The sequence below is a fragment of the Trachurus trachurus genome (assembly GCF_905171665.1).
Source record: "Trachurus trachurus genome assembly, chromosome: 2".
Lineage (NCBI taxonomy): Eukaryota > Metazoa > Chordata > Actinopteri > Carangiformes > Carangidae > Trachurus > Trachurus trachurus.
Genome location: NC_139914.1, coordinates 12593470 through 12610779, shown reverse-complemented (window position 1 = coordinate 12610779; position 17310 = coordinate 12593470). Strand labels below are relative to the sequence as shown.

General features: G+C 41.2%; 1 protein-coding gene across 11 annotated transcripts in view; it reads right to left on the bottom strand.

Annotated features, from left to right (window-relative positions):
• Positions 1-17310, bottom strand: part of LOC310998640 (inositol polyphosphate-4-phosphatase type I A-like) — a 50295-nt gene that overhangs the window by 29886 nt on the left and 3099 nt on the right. For 6 of the 11 annotated variants that reach the window (XM_083988796.1, XM_083988798.1, XM_083988789.1 and 3 more), the window contains exons 2-4: positions 11225-11290; positions 881-1144; positions 100-144 (exon numbers count right to left, since the gene is read on the bottom strand). In XM_083988796.1, the coding sequence (XP_083844922.1) occupies positions 100-144; positions 881-1013 (178 nt within the window). In that variant the 5' untranslated portion in view covers positions 1014-1144; positions 11225-11290. The remainder of the gene's footprint in view (positions 1-99; positions 145-880; positions 1145-11224; positions 11291-17310) is intronic. The other 5 variants (XM_083988799.1, XM_083988790.1, XM_083988794.1 and 2 more) reach the window with 1 other exon arrangement.

Here is a 17310-nt window from a genome sequence, read left to right as displayed (position 1 = left end):
GGGCCAGTTTTGTGTATGAGACCCCTGTTATAGACTAATTATTGATGAATCTGAAATTCTCTGGATGCCAGCGAGCAGCTACAAGCTCGTGTTACTCACCCACGCTGAACTCCAGCACAGGCTCATCTGGGTCCTGACTATTTCCTGCAAAACAACCAAAAAAACGGCTTCAACATTATGTTTCATAGCACAGGGCCAGGAGCCTCAGAGCGACACGCTGACAGATGAAGAGCAGCTCTCAGCCTGGACACACTCTGACTGACTCCCACACAAGTTTAATACACTGAGCAGAATGTGTGTGTGTCTGTGTATATGTTTGTGTGGTGACCGCTGAATGTTATATTTTAATCTTAGTGGCGCTGATAGTAGCTCACATTACTGGCAAATGCATGTTTTTATTTTTGTGCATCACATGTGCACTGCAAAAACTCAAAATCTCACCAAGAATATTTGTCTTATTTCTAGTCAAAATAAATCTCATTCTACTTAAAATAAGACTCATCACATAAAAAGTAGCTTGTTTTTAGACACTTTTTACTCCTTTCAAGCAGATTTTGACTTGAAATAAGTAGAAAAATCTGATAGTGGAGCAAGTTTTTCTTTCTTATTACAAGCACAAAAAACTTGCTTTCACTGGCAGATTTTTCTACTTATTTCAAGTGAAGATTTGTTTGAAACAAGTGAAAATGATCTAAAAAGAAGTAACTTTTTAGGTGATGAGTCTTATTTTAAGTGGAAAGAGATTTATTTTGACTAGAAATTAGACAAATATTCTTGGAAAGATTTTGAGTTTTTGCAGTGTGAGTACCAGAAATAAAAACATGATTATAGATACGGTAGATTCCCTTTGATCAATCAATAATCAAGAGTCGATCGATACCTTCGGGTGTGTGAACCCCTCCCTCACCTGCGAGGGCCAGGCCGATCATCTCGTTGGACAGCTCGAAGGTGTTGGCGCGGTACACCGACCAGGGCCGCTGCGGCCGCGAGCCGCGCTCTCTGCCCCCCGCCATGCCGGTCCGGGACACACACACACCTCGCGCCGCGCGCAGTCACACACTCCCATGTGATGTGCCCCCTCTTTTTCCTGCGTCGATTCCACAGCTGCTCCGGAGGGAAGGAAAAGAAAAGAAACGTCGGCTCTCTGAGCGGAAGGAGACAGGAGGGAAGAGGTTTCAGTTTTACAGGTATTTGCCTACACATCGACTGTCTTTCAATGCAAACTTTATTGTTAACACTTAAAGGTCTGAGCCTGTTTTGGTTGATTTTGAAAACTTTTGATTTTACCTTTATATACCACATAGTATCTAGTAGTATATATAGTATAGTATAGCATCTCAATAAATTAGAATATAATGGAAAAGTCCAACAAGTCAAACAGCCCCAACCAAGAATTAAGTGCAAATAGATGGACATACTTTTCAGAAAGCAACATTTCCATATTAAAAATGTTTTTTTTAATTGGTCTTTTGTAATATTCAAATTTGAGATACTGAATTTTTCATTTCTTCATTAAATGTAAGCCATTATCATTACAATTTAAAAGAAATTAAATAAATAAAGACATGAAATGTTCCATTCTGTGTGCAATGGATCTATATAGTGTGTTAGTTTCAGTTTTTGAGTTGAATTACTGACATAAATAAACATTTTCATGACATTCTAATTCATTGAGATGCACTTGTATATGATCTGACAATTACTTTTGCACTTTAACCTACTTCATTAACATATTAGGCCCTAAAATATTATGGAGAGTGGTTTTTCTGTTTTGTAAAATGACAAAACAATTACGAATATATCGAGAGAGGAAAAAAAACCCAAAACCTCATCCCACTTTTACGCTATAAATATTTTGCAGTATCAAATTAACACTATCATATCTCCAATTTTACATAGTCCGATCACCCCGGTGTGATCATAGACGCTGGAGGATTAAATAACCTTCATTTCTACGACAAAGTTGATTTCGATGGCACAACTTAGACATATAACAGCTGTGCTATTGTTAAAGAAAGAGGATTCAAAACAAAACTTGGTCAAGAAAAGAACTCGGTGTGGTTTTCACCACACGCAAAGATTTCAGTTCATGATGCTAATGTGCCATGTGAACGCCCCCGTCGGCAGAGAGCAGAGAGGAGGAGGAGAACAGAAATAAGGAACAAGATGTAGAAAGTAAAACGAGCACAAGGCTGACTGGAGAGAGAGAGTCAGTGGGCAGCTTCAACACCTCAAAGGTCAAACTGTTGAATACCACTGGAAAATCTCAAGGTCAGGTGTTAACCACAGTTTTCCACCAACACACAACTTTTTAACACTTTCTAACTTGTTTTACATTTTATTCCTTTGCTGCTATGGCACTTAAACATAATCTAATCCAATACAGGATCATTTCAGCCTCTTAATGTTCATTATAAAGAAAATATCTGGCTCCATACTGCATGAATGAGATGATAAATGATGAAGAATCTATTAGAGGATTGACAGAGGAGTGGGCGAACGCTCCTCAGTCATGAATTACTGCTTCAGTTCAGTCCATCAGCCTGTGAGGGATCAGAGACAAACAGCCTGTCTATCAGAACATTTCTGATTCCCTGCTGCTCTGAGAGATAGACAGATATGAGGACAAGCGACTTAAAGGGATAGTTCAACATTTTGGCAAATTGGCCCATTGCCATAATCCCTATAGTCACAGCAGTAGGTTCGTTACCTTTAATTGTTGGTGCAAGCTATTTTTAGAACGGCGGAGCAGAGCCGTGAGCTGCTCAGAGCTACGCTACGGAGGCTCATGGAATTTCTTGGTTTCTCTCATCAAACTCATCAAATACACAATCCAACAACTCCAAAAAGCCCTGGTGGACAAGTTGTGACCTGCACATTCACCACGCTATGAGATAATAACACAACGTTACCACACAGAGTTGTTTTAGAGGGAAATTCATGCAAAACCGTTGATGTGCGTTGCCTTCAGGGACAGTTTTTCAGCAAGCAGTTTCTGTATTTCCCTCTAAAACAACTCTGTCTGGTAACGTTCTGTTATTATCTCATAGCGTAGTGATTGTGCAGGTCACAACAAAGCGTTTTGGAGTTGTTGGATTGTGTATTTGATGAATTTGATGAGGGAAACCAAGAAATCCCATGAGCCTCCGTAGCGTAGCTCTGAGCAGCTCACGGCTCTGCTCCGCCGTTCTAAAAACAGCTTGCACTGACAATTAAAGGTAACGAACCTACTGCTGTGACTATAGGGATTATGGCAATGGGCCAATTTGCCAAAATGTTGAACTACCCCTTTAAAGAGAGCAAGATGGGTCGGTTGGAGCGAGAGGGCAAATATACATGTATGTCCTCTATACATATCCCTATATATACTGTTTATTTATAGACTGGAAAACGAGAGAGGGAGATGCAGCGGCACGTGTCCCAGCATGCGACTGAGCAGCATCTGTCTGTCTCCAGAGTCCCCGACTGCTCTCGGCATCAGCTCGTGTGTTTTGGTGTGTGTGTGTGTATATTTCCATCCATCTATTTGTACACACACACACAAACTTATTGTATAAAGGAAAACCAAAGATCATAAAAAAGCAGAGTGACGCTGGAGTCGGTGCGAGTTTCTAGGAGACGGTGTTTGTCGAGTGCTCAGTTTCAGTCGACGCCGGTTTTAGAGAGAAAGCGATTGAGCTCTGTGGTTGTGGTGAAGGACTCAGGTTGTGTTGCTGTTGAGCTGCGTTGTGTTTATTATTATTATTATCATCATCATACCGGTGTGGTTCGACAACAGCACCACAAACTGCAGCCTCTAAATGTGCCATTCCCTTAAATCAACGAGTTAAACCGACATTATTCTCAGTGTGGTACACCTAATGACCTAATCTGTGTGTGTGTGTGTGTGTGTGTGTGTGTGGTATGGCTGCTTGCTTCAGGAAGTTGTTCATTTGCATTTGTGCAACTGTGTGTATGTGTGTGTCATCCCACAAATTTGCATTTGCTGTTTCTTTTCCTGCTCGCTAGAAGAGCAAGTATCACCATATGCTGATGTTGCTAAGAGACCATAGGTTTCTCATGAGGTCCTCTATGCATTTCTTTTTTCCCTTTCCTTTCCCTCCTCTTTTCTTTTCTTTTTTACTTTTCTTAACATCCATCTGTCTATCATCTGGCTCCTTTTTCTTTTTTGGCTCCTTCTCCTTCTCCGCCCATCCGAACCTCTGGGGATTTTCGGGCCTGTCCCACTCTCTCGCCGTCTCTCCTGCTTTCTTTCCGTCGCACTCTGTCCCATTTTCGTTAAAGACCAATTAGCCTATTTGCAGCGAACGCGGCGAGCGCGAGGGACGGCGGCAGGCTGAAATGGAGAAGCACCACCGTGGTCTAGTTTAGACAATACGCAGATGGAGATCTCTCAAGTCTATTTCTGGTCCGATTGTGCTCTATTTACTGCAGGAAAACTGTGTTTCAGTGACTCAGTTTAGGTCAAAGTTACAGTAAACACAAGTTAGATGAGTTTAATTCTCACTCGGGAGGATAAAACCACATTTTTCTAATATATAGATGATAGAAATTGTTCTGAATCTGTTACAAATGGGCCCACCTGAGTGATCTGGTTTTAACTGTGGTTCTGGGTTAATAGTTGGTGGCCTACTTCTCCATATGTGGTCCAGCTCTGATCCACTGGCACGCGCTGCTCCAAATGTCCCACTTCGGTCAGCTCAGATACATGTGCCCTACATCTGCCGGGGGCAAACATCTGGAGCGCTACCTGGACTCCTTTCTGGAAGGAGGAGGAGAATCTTTCCGAGCATCCATCACATCCAGATTAAACTACTGTAATAGCATCTTTTACGGCTCATCATCATCCAAACTCCTCAATAAACTTCAATACATCCAGAACTCCTCGCCCACACGTGCTCCTGAGACCACATCACCCCCATCCTCCAAAACCTGCACCGGCTCCCCATGACTCTCTCTTGTAATTTCATTCATTTTTCATTCAAAATGTCATTAATTTACCCATCCTACATCCTTCTTTCTTATTTTTAGAATTATTGCTGTTATTGGTAACACTTTATAATACGTACACACTATTAAGCATTAGTTAAGCATTAATAAATACGGAATTCTTCATTTATAATGCATGAATACAGTTAGTGCTCATCAATGATGAGTAAAACATTTTTAACTGTTTATAAACTACATACTAATGAATATTCATGTGTTATAAATGATGGATTCAGTATGAACTAATGCTTAATAGTGTAAAGTGTTACCCTGTTATTATCACTATTATTATTACTGCTATCTAGCTATCTCTGCTCAACTATTATTATTAATAAGTATTGTTATTATTTCTATGACCTATATTACTATTACTATTATTATTATTCATTAATTTCTTTCTTTATTACTGCTATCACTATTATTGTTATGACCACCATTTATATTATATACTTGAATTACACGCGCACACACAAACACCTTGTTGACACTTTGTATATACCGTGGTACCACCACAGCAACTTCATATATACATGTGCTGTCAAAACGGTGCAATTTATGCAGATTTATGCAAATATATGCAAATTTGGTCATGTTAACAAAGAATTTCAAAAAACTTGAAATACATTTTTTGTTTGTCTTAATGTGAGTAATCAACTCAGTAATTTTCATGGAGATATCTAAAGGTTAAAAATTGTACCCTATTCACATCAAAAAAATGTTTTATACGCGTATATGTTTGGGTGTTTTTCGAAACTTTCCCCTTCTTATGTAAAGCCACTTTGAGCTTTAAGTGCATTTATTCATCCTCAGGTTTTCCTTAAGTCTCTAGTCTATGCAAAGCCTTTTAAATAGTTTGAGGGGAAGCTCATAGTCGACAAAATCTATCATTTAAAGTGTCTTCACTGCAGGAAGTTTCTGAATGTGTCCATGAACCAATCTGAACCCCCTGCAGAGATCACCACGCCGACAGATGAAACAACCGCTGTCGTAGCGACTTCATCTGCGAGTGTTACGACGACGCCTGCTGCCACAACTCAGAGTGAACTCACGAGATCTTAACTTGTGCAAACATCACTCCACTTCCTGCGGCGCCTACAGATTTCATTCCTGACACTCGCTCCAAACAGAGAGCGAGGACTTGGGGGGGCGATAACTAAAGACAGAAAAATGTTGAGCCTGAGCAGCAGGGATAAATATTTGTTGAGCACAGGACACACAGTCGGTCTGTGGGGGAGCGTCAGGTCGTCTCCGCAGTTATTCATTATTAATGTATCAACAACATGAGCTCCGGCTGCAGAGTTGGAGGCAGAAACAAGACAAGACGAACGCAGCTATCTGATGAAGCAACTTGTCACACACACACATCAGCCTGCAGCTTTGAACTGAGACACCAGCAAGTAAACAGAAAAGAATGGTGTATGAAAGAACCCAGGCTGCTGCATGTGTCTTAAAGGGATAGTTCAACATTTTGGCAAATTAAAGCAGATATCAGTGGAATGTTTTTGTTAATATAAGTCCTAAATAGTCCTATTTTCCGTCAGCAATCACTTACATGAAGTATTTCAGCCTAAACACGAGTCTCTCCGTCACTCTGCTCTGCTGTAACCCGAGGAGAAAATTTTCCTTGTGGGATACAAGTGTTATCCAATGAGGAGAGAGAACGGCATGAAGGGCTGTGTGTGCAGCCAAGGGATGCGCGTTAATGTGGTGACGTAGCACGAGGACCAATTGATGCCTGACAAGGGCGGGGGCTGCTAACTCATGGTGCGTTCAAAGAAACTCGTACTTTGTGTTTTTCCTTCCTGTGAAGTCATACCAGTTCGATCTGGTACGAGTTCACGGGTCGGAAGTTACGAGTGGCCGTTATAGGGAACTTTCACAGACAACAGGATGGTAAAAACACGAGCTACGGGTTACCTGGAACGCTACCAAGTCGTAGTTGTGACTTGAAGCTGTAACTTACGGTTTCAAAAGCCTGCCTTGAACGCAGCATTAGCCGAAACGGCCGCGAAGCTGATATCTGCTTTAACATAATCCCTATAGTCACAGCAGTAGGTTCATTGTCGGTGCAAGCTGTTTTTAGAACAGCGGAGCAGAGCCGTGAGCTGCTCAGAGCTACGCTACGGAGGCTAATGGGATTTCTTGGTTTCCCCTCATCAAACTCATCAAATACACAATCCAACAACTCCAAAACGCTCTGGTGGACAAGTTGTGAGCTGCACATTCACCACGCTATGAGATAATAACAGAACGTTACCAGATGGAGTTGTTTTAGAGGGAAATTCATGCAAAACCGCTGATGCACGTTGCCTTTAGGGACAGTTCTTCAGCAAGCAGTCTCTGTATTTACCTCGAAAACAACTCCCATGAGCCTCCGTAGCTCTGAGCAGCTCGCGGCTCTGCTCCGCCGTTTGAAAAATAGCTTGCACCAACAATTAAAGGTAATGAACCTACTGCTATGACTATAGGGATTATAGCAATGGGCCAATTTGCCAAAAATGTTGAACTATCCCCTTTAAACATGTTGCATCATGACAAACTTCATTTATTTATCTGGCAAATTCCAACAGATCAAATCCTGCAGCTCAGTCATCACATCCCTGCTCCCAAAAACAGAGCAGACGCCGTCCTGTGACCACATATCACAGGTCTGAGTCTGACCCACGTCTGCTCCACTGTCCTTGACTTTGTGTCTTGAATACACAACCTGATGAGTTCTATTTAAAGGGCAGCACCAGCTCCTGAGGCGGCAGGCAAAAAAACTCTGAAAAAAGAAACGAGCAGACTGGACGTGGACGACGCATCTCTGCTCTTTGTTCCCAAACCTAGATTGAAATTTCCAGTCTCTGGGCCAGATAGAGTCACATTTTCCACTCGCAAAGCCAAAGAAACACCAGGCTTTGAGAGGGGATTAAGACTTCCAACTCTCCTTATCAAAAAATGCTTTAAATGGATAACGGCTTCTTGGTTTTATTTTAAGTTTTTGTGTAACATATTTCAACACTTTACAACAAAGGAGGAACTATGCATTGCATACTATACCACAAACAGCTGATTTTCTATAAATACTTTTCTTCTTCAGTCTAACACTCGTTACAAATCCCTTTGTGTACGACTACGACCTGCAACAGGCGACAGATTAAACACCGCAAAGACAGTGGGAATCCACCGCCTCGCCAAGACGAGTAGGAAGATGTTTAGAAACATATATCATGGGTGAAACCAGGAAGTCCCACTGCTCCACAGAGCAGGAGAAGCTGCCTTATTAGGGCGCGTGGCATGTTAGTGTATGTTTGTGTAGGTTTGAGAGTCACATGAGTCACACACACTCACACACACACAAACCCTCTGCCCTTATGTATGTTAAACCTGAGCCACAGCTCCTGACACATAGGCCTACTAATCCAAGATTTAGCTTCATTAGCAGCTTTAAAGGACAATTCCACTCTAAAAACTAAAGAAAAAAACATTTCTAAATGTCTTTTACTGCATCTAAATCTATCAGCGCTTCATTACATGTTCTTATGTTCTTTTCTAAGAGCGTTCACTTCACTTCACTTCACACTGACAATTTTGGCAACATGCAGAGAGAGAACTATACTATAAGTAGCCAGATGATGGTTAGTGAGAAACGCTGGTCACCTCTCACCACCGACAGCCGCTAACTTGTTGTAAAAACTGCAACAGAGAAACAATTACAGCTCCACTTGTCGACAACTGTGAAGGACAAAAGAGACACGTACAAAGTGGTTATAGTGGCAGAATGTGTGTTTTTCGTTTGTTTGTTTGACTCAAAGCTGCTGACAGATCAGACTGTGTGTGTGTGTGTGTGTGTTTGTGTGTGTGTGTGTGTGTGTGTGTTTCATCCTCAGGCACGAAAAGGAAAAAGACAGACTGAGAGAAAGTGCGAGTGGAGGAGAGTGTGGAGTCCAGCTGACCATACATGGTGAAACCCCGATTTCCAGCTTCATCTTTGCCAAGAGGCCGTTCACACACTGGAGTCAAGGCATCACACCACACCACACTTTTTTTTCTATTCTATCTTGAGTGTGTGTGTTAGTGTGTGTGTGTGTGTGTGCGGGGTCACATCTGTTTTCACCCGGACTGCACGTCTAAATTTGGTCCTTCCCTTTCACTCAACATCCAACAGCAGGAACACAACGGTCCGCTGAGGATGATGGGAGATTGTGTCTGACAGCGAGTAAAGCACAGTCACTAATGATATACTATCAAATGTTAAGATACTATGAGCAGTCTCAGTGGTAATAAACATGTTTTTCTTTTCTATTCTTTTCTTTTCTTTTCTTTTCTATTCTATTCTATTCTATTCTATTCTATTCTATTCTATTCTATTCTTTTCTTATTTTTTCTTATCTTTTCTATTCTATTCTATTCTTTTCTTATCTATTCAATTCTATTCTTTTCTATTCTATTCTTTTCTATTCTATTCTATTCTATTCTTTTCTATTCTATTCTATTCTATTCTTTTCTTCTCTTATTTTTTCTTATCTTTTCTATTCTATTCTATTCTTTTCTTATCTATTCTATTCTATTCTTTTCTATTCTATTCTATTCTATTCTATTCTATTCTATTCTTTTCTTTCTCATTTTTACTCCATAAGAGTACTCCATTGTATTGCATTGTATACTATGATTAACTTGATCCTCAGCCCTGTATCATCTTTGACTCTCTGGCTGCCAATAAAAGTTTAAATGACAAAATAATAAACACGTTTAGTGTTTAGACTTAGAAAAATAATGATACAATGATACAATAAAAAAAATAAAATGAAGCAACTGTGGCTGTTTGTTTGGCTACTGTTTCATGTTATAAAAAGCACAGACTGATGAGTTGACTCTACACTACAGCGTTGTAAATGTCTTTCACCTATGTTGTTTCTATCTATATATATTTGATCCTGACTGAACATCAAAGCTGCTTCTCTTACAGGTGCAGATATAAAAGTCTGTTTGGATGTCGAGGGGTTGGATTTGTGGTCGGCGTGCAGCAGGACTTTGATCGTTTCTAACTTCAGTGAGAACTTTTCATGTTCCTTTAAAGTTATAGAAAACTTCTACGACCCCGGATTTCAAAACCAACTTTCATATCTAAAACATGAGGCTGCCTGCGATCCGTCCCTGTGTTAGTGTTCACCACGGCAGGTTTGATAAGAGTTAAACCAAACGTCCGCTCTGTGAAGGAGCGACTTTCCATTACACAGTGATAACTCTGTGATGCATTCAAGTGCTTCAAGAGATTACATACACTACATCTCCATGCCTCTACATTTTACTACAACTCTGGACAGAAGAGCGAGCAGAGAGCGGTTTCAATACAAAGACCTTGTGTACTGCTCGCTGCAACAAATCAGTGCGCCCACTGTGCTCAGGCCGACGAGGGGAAACGTGATGAGACTGTGCAGCGGCCGTCTGACCTCTGTCCTTTATTCTGACGTTTAGAGGAACCTTTTATATGTCAAAACATCACCTTTAATTCTCACCAGAGTGGTTTATCACACGTTGTGACATGATATGGAGAAGTTATTCATCAAACCGACCGATTTGATCGAAGTTATGATAAACCTGTCTGATATCAGAAGTTAAAGGGATAGTAGCATTTTTTTTTTTAAAGTGGGGTTGTATGATCTACAAATAGCCCCAAGTACTTTAATTGCAGTAGAAGACTCTCTGCACTCCTCCTGTTAGCAACGCCAGCCCATAATAGCCCTGCCCAGAGATTTACAACATACATTGTTGTGAATGGATCCAAAGAAACGGCCTATTTTCGTGGCCTAAAAGAGGTTTTACGTGAAAAGAATTACACAGTTCCATTGTTCGCTATAATATAATTTTTTCCAGCCCTTCAAAGTGCAGGAAAAACGCAGTTGTTATTTGGACCGAACCAACTGCTGATCAGCGGGCGCTAAACCTGGGTGAATAGGCCGTTTCTTTGGGTCTGTTCACAACACTGTATGTTGTAAATCTCTGGGCAGGGCTATTATGGGCTGGCGTTGCTAACGGGAGGAGTGCAGAGAGTCTTCTACTGCAATTAAAGTACTTAGGGGCTATTTGTAGATCATACAACCCCACTTTAAAAAAATGCTACTATCCCTTTAAAGATAATTAATGTTGAGCTAAAGTGCACGATGTTATCAAAAAGAGATGAACCCATATTAGAATACGCTATTTTGATGGTGTTGCGGTTGTAGGTTTGTGGGTGCTAGAATCTACTCACTTTGGGTTGTTGGAGAGGAGGAAGTGAACTGGTCCAGGTTCAGTGAGGTCGGCAGCGGTTCACGACCTGCAGACACACAAAAAAGCAGTTTTTATATTTTGCAGTGGCGGCTCGTACGTCTTCTATGAGATTTATGGATTTATTTATCTTTTCACGCCCTGAACACCAACACTTTTATTATAATTTATTACAACCGTCATGATTTGAGTCAGTGTTGGTTCACTTCTAAAGCAAAAAATAGAAAATACGCAACAGCAATCTAATCTACTAATGTTGCTGAGCCAATAATAGTCATTCTCTATGTGTGTGTGTGTGTGTGTGTTGTGTGGATCCTCTATGATCAGCATTAGAATAAAGCATGAATAATTTCTTTAGAGGGACGGAGCAGCTGTAGCCCTTTCACATGAAAATGAGCAGAGCCTACACCCTAACACACACACACACACACACACACACACACACACACACACACACACACACACACACACACACACACACACACACACACACACACACACACACACACACACACACACACACACACACACACACACACACACACACACACACACACACGCTTTGTCAGTCTCACCACCCCACTGCAGATCGCAGTTCACAGCATCCTGCATGTATTGACACGTTGGAGGTTTGTTTCACTTATACTTATTTGTATCATACTTGTTTTATCATTGCATCTTTTTCTGCTGCAGCAACTTGTGAACAGCTGCTGAAATCGGTTACCACGGTGACCACAGGTGTTAAGTCTGAAGTGTAACGTTGCTCCAGTGTGATTCAGAGAGTGAGTGCACTTCTTGCTCAACTTGGCACTACTTCCTTCTGTTGTTTCAGGAAGTGGATTAAAAGGGAGGATCTGTCTGCAAGTGGCAACCCTCAGTCTGCACTTAAATCTACACATTCATGGGAAAAAAATAAGAAAAAAACACAGTTAAATAAAAGATATCTTCAGTTTGATTTGAGCTACACATGTTTTCAATGTTTACAGAGTTAAAATGGTTGAAAAATAAAAAAATAATCAGTCTTAGCCACTCAAATATGCTCATTCTTTCATTTTGGAACTGAAAGTGGTTCACAAAGATAGAGGTACAACAAGAACACACACACTTAGTTCCCCAAATGAAGTAGAAACCCTGCCGCTAGTTGAGCAGTTGAAATCACTTTCACTCTTGGCTGAACTTGATAACACAAAAGACCATTTCATTGGTTCAAATCACCGACTATAATGAGACATTATCTCCGGTACGAGCAGCACAGCAGCGTCCATCATCCACAAAAATGAACCTTGTTGCAATTCTAAGAAAAGCCCCGTAAGAACAACTTAAAACAGCAGTCTGAGGCGTTTGCAGGGACCGGCTGAAAGCAGAAGTGAGCTGGCAGAGTCGGGTTACGCGTCTCTTTTCGGCGGCCTCCCGAGGAAAAGAAAAAAAAACTGCGAGCATCAGTTCCCACAACGCGAGGGAAGTAATCAATGAAGAGCTGCTGATGATGAAGAGGAGAAGGGTGAAGGCACCGAGTCCCACACTGCAAAAACTCAAAATCTTTCCAAGAATATTTGTCTTATTTCTTGTCAAAATGTCTCATTTCTAGTCAAAACTAATCTCATTCTACTTAAAATAAGACTCATCACACAAAAAGCAGCTTGTTTTTAGACACTTTTTACTTCTTTCAAGCAGATTTTCACTAGAAATAATGTGATAATGGGGCAAGTTTTTCTTTCTTATTCTAAGCACAAAAAACCTGCTTTCACTGGCAGATTTTTCTACTTATTTCAAGTGAAAATTAGTTTGAAACAAGTGGAAATGATCTAAAAACAAGTTCATTTTTAGGTGAAGAGTCTTATTTTAAGTGGAAAGAGATTAGTTTTGACAAGAAATAAGACAAATATTCTTGGAAAGATTTTGGGTTTTTGCAGTGCAGAAGATGAGGATGAAGCCACCTGTCTGTGCCAGAGCGGATAGAAAACTTTTAAAGGTCCACATCATCATCATCATGACCTCATCTGGTCTGAATCATTAGAATCAGGAGACAGAAACACACAGTGAGTCACCTCGATGAAGTCACACAGAGAACCAGTAAATGCAGAAGCAGCTTCTCTCTCTGCAGGAATACGTTGTTATTGTTAAATATTAAATGAAACAGAAAAGGGGATTTTCTGACTTGAGGCTTTTAGAATAGAAATCAGTCAAACCTGCCATGTAACAGGTCTGTTTCACACCTCTGTTCCTGGTGATTGAGTTTCAGCCATCTGTGTCCACGGTGATGCCGTTTGCCAGGAGGACGGACAAACGTTTGTCTGCCTCATTTGTCATTTGGAGGCATGGCGTTTAACATCACGAGGGCGCGGGGCGCTCTCTCTGAAAAGAGACATACTGTGACTGTAATGTTGTCGGGGGATGAGGCCTGCGCGCCCAGATCTGCCTTGGCAGGCTGACCGGTCGGTGTGACACAGCCTTTTCAGTCTGACTGGATCTCCCCGGTCCTCGGTTCACATTGTCATTTCACATTGTCGACGTGTGTCTGACCAGAGAGCAGCTCCGAAATATGATACATCTCTTATCCAAGGCAGCGTATGTCTTCTTTTCTTCAGTTTTTAGAGTTTTTTGCTACTTTTGAACAGACAAAAGGGAAAATTTTATTTTAATTTGACATGTTTCAACTGCAGTCTTCCTAAAAAGTCAGTAAAAAACCTCACAGTACACTTATGATATGAGATATTTAAATTGAGATGTCTTCTAAAAGTTGGATTTCCAGCATAAAGAGTCAGACAGTTAGTCTCAAAATCCAAGATGGCTGCTTTGCCCATCAACAGAAGTGAAACATGTCAATTTCAAGCTGTCAGTTTTCAAAACTGATCAGTTGATTACCTGAGAAACCGATCATCAGTTGACTTGATGATGTAAATAACTGTTCCAAGCCACTGTCAGTGCAACAACTTGAAATAAAACATTAAAGGGATAATTCAACATTTTGGCAAATTCGCCTATTGCCATAATCCCTATAGTCTTAGAGGTCGGTTCATAATGTTTAATTATCAGTGCATGTTGCTTTGAGATCAGCGGGGCAGAGACGTGAGCTGCTCTGTGAACACAACGGAGGCACACGGTACTTTCCCTAATCCAACAACTCCAAAACTCTCTCGTGGACAAGTTGTGACCTGCACATTCGCACACACTGTAAAATAATAACGTATTCTTATGTAACATTACGACACATGAAGCAAATACTTGTGACTACTTGCACTTTTGAAATCATTCCTGGAATGTAGTTCCGGCTACGCATTTGCCTCGAAAACAACTCTGTCTCAGATTATTATCTCATAGTGTGGTGAATGTGCAGGTCACAACTTGTCCACCAGAGCGTTGTGGAGTTGTTGGATTGTGTATTTGATGAGTTTGATGAGGGAAAGGCGAAAGTACCATTTGCCTCAATTGCGTTAGCTGAGCCGCTCACGTCTCTGCCCCACCGACCTAAAAACAGCTTGCACCGACAATTAAACATAATGAACCTACTGCTAAAACCATAGGGATTCGGCAATAGGCGAATTTGCAAAATGTTGAACTATCCCTTTAAGCTTCCTTATAAGATCTCAGAAACTCTCTAGCTCTCTAACCTGCCTGCTTGCAAAATGAAATGCAACATCTCTCAAAAGTGAAAGTCACCATAGAAGTCATGCACCTGCCTCTTCACTGCAACGACACTGGAACTGCATTGGCATAAGTGAACACATCCTGTATCTGTCATGTCTCAGCCCGCATCTTTTTCTTTCTTTTTTTAACACAATGCTTTGCACCAGAGGTCAACAACAACAACAACAACAACAACACACTATGACTGGTTCCAGGATAAACAATTAGCATACAGCATGATGGTGCAGTTTCTCCCCCAAATGCCTGAACCCGGATCAGATGTCGCCGTCATAACAACATAAAAAGCAGCAGCATCGCCGTGCAGAATGTGTGTGTGCATTTCAGCAGCGTTATGGTTTACACACATACCGGAGGAGAACGGCCGCTCCGCTCCACTCTGTCTGTTCTGCTGCCGATGGGATGTAAACAAACTCACGCAGGGAGACTGCAGCCAGCCCTCGCCCTCTCCTCTCCTCTCCTCTTCCTCACCCTTTACTCTCTCTCTCTCTCTCTCTCTCTGTCCCTCCTCCCTTTCCGACAGCTCGCTGCTTCCCAAACAATCGAGGCGATTAACCCTTTCCCTGCTCCAGTCTGCAGCAATAATAACAGCTCCTCTTCTTCTGAGGGACGACTGATCACCAGAGGCAGAGTGATGCTTCTGGAAGAGGGGGTGTGTCTGTCTGCAGCCTAATAATGATAATAGAAACATTAAGTCAGTAAAACACAATGTCACAGTTGCAATGAATAACCTTGATGTACTGCAGGACTGTGCTTTAGAATTAGCTAAATAAACTGAGTGTCTTTGCTCTTTTTTTCTTTTTCTTATTCTTATTATTCATTAATCATACTCTATTACAAATACTGCTTTCTTTTTGCTGCTGTTGCTATTTGCTATGTATTATCTATGCTATACTTTTCGTTACTGTTTCTTTACTGCAGCTGCAACCTTGTAAATTTCCCCACTGTAGGACAAATAAAGGATTATCTCATCTTAAGTTAAGTTAAACTTCATTCAAACTAAGTTGATCAACAATAAAGCAACATACATTTTTTGCAGGACTAAAATCGTTTGATGCAACAGACATTTTTTGCAGAGTGGAGCTGGCTTGCATGCGGAGACCGTAGGGAGACGAATCACGTTTTTTGCCATGCTCCATGTGGTGGTCCCATCTTTGGGCAGCAGACACACACACACACACACACACACACACCCGCACAGGTCCCTGTCTCTTCTTTTTGATGCTTCTCCATTCCCCCCTCCTTGTGCTCATCAATAATTTAATGGACAGTTGCGTGAGCGGCCGAGCATCAGCAGACCGGTGTGTGTCTGTGTTTATCTGCGTGAGACGCTGAAAAAAAACACGCACATCACTTTGAGTGTGTCAACAATGGGCTTCCATTGTAAACTGACCTGATAAATCAACCTCTAGATAGTAGGGATGTCACAATTACTTGTTTTCACAATTAATCGTGGTATTAAACGCCACAATTAATTAATCACAAAGATTCCTAAATACCGTCAATTCCCAAATGAGATTTATGTAGGAACCATATTGGCAGATGTGGCGCCAAAATAAAGGTAAATGCACAGATACCGGTCCATTTAACTAACGTAACGTTGAATTGGTAGGAATTTAAATGTTAGCGTGTCATTTGTATTAAAAAACAAACAAAACAATGTAAACATTTGGTATAGATGACAATTTATGACCTGAATATCTCAAACACTTCCCCTGGGGGGTTAATTATTGGTCATATATTAAAGCAGAAGTAAGCGATCCGGTGGTTTTGGGTAATGCTGCGTTCCAGGCAGGCTTTTGAAACCGTAAATTACAGCTTCAAGTCACGACTTACGACTTTGTAGCGTTCCAGGCAACCCACTCGTGTTTTTCCGACCTGTTTTACCTGTGAAAGTCACTATAACGGCCACTCGTAACTTTCGACCCGTGAACTCGTACCAGATCGAACTGGTACGACTTCACAGGTCGGAAAAACACGAGTTACGAGTTTCCTTGAACGCACCATAACTTCTTGTCAGCCGATGGAGTTAGCAGCCCCCGCCCTCGTCATGGATCTATTGGTCCTCGTCCCTACGTCACCACATTCAGGCGCATCCCTTGGCTGCACACACAGAGAGGACCGCCCCTTCATGCCGTTCTCTCTCCTCATTGGATAAAACTTGTAGGATACGAGAAAAGTTTTCTCCTCGGCTCAGAGCAGAGCAGAGTGACTGACAGACCCGTGTTTCGGTCCAAACACTCTATGTAAGTGATTGCTGTCGGAAGATATAACTATTTAAGACTTATATTAACACAAAAATATCGCTTACTTCTGCTTTAAGTCTAAATTACTATTATAATTTAGGATATTTTCCTTTTGTTTTGTTTACTAATGTAATTATTAGTTTTCTAATATGTATAGTTGTCAAGGGACGATCTGCTC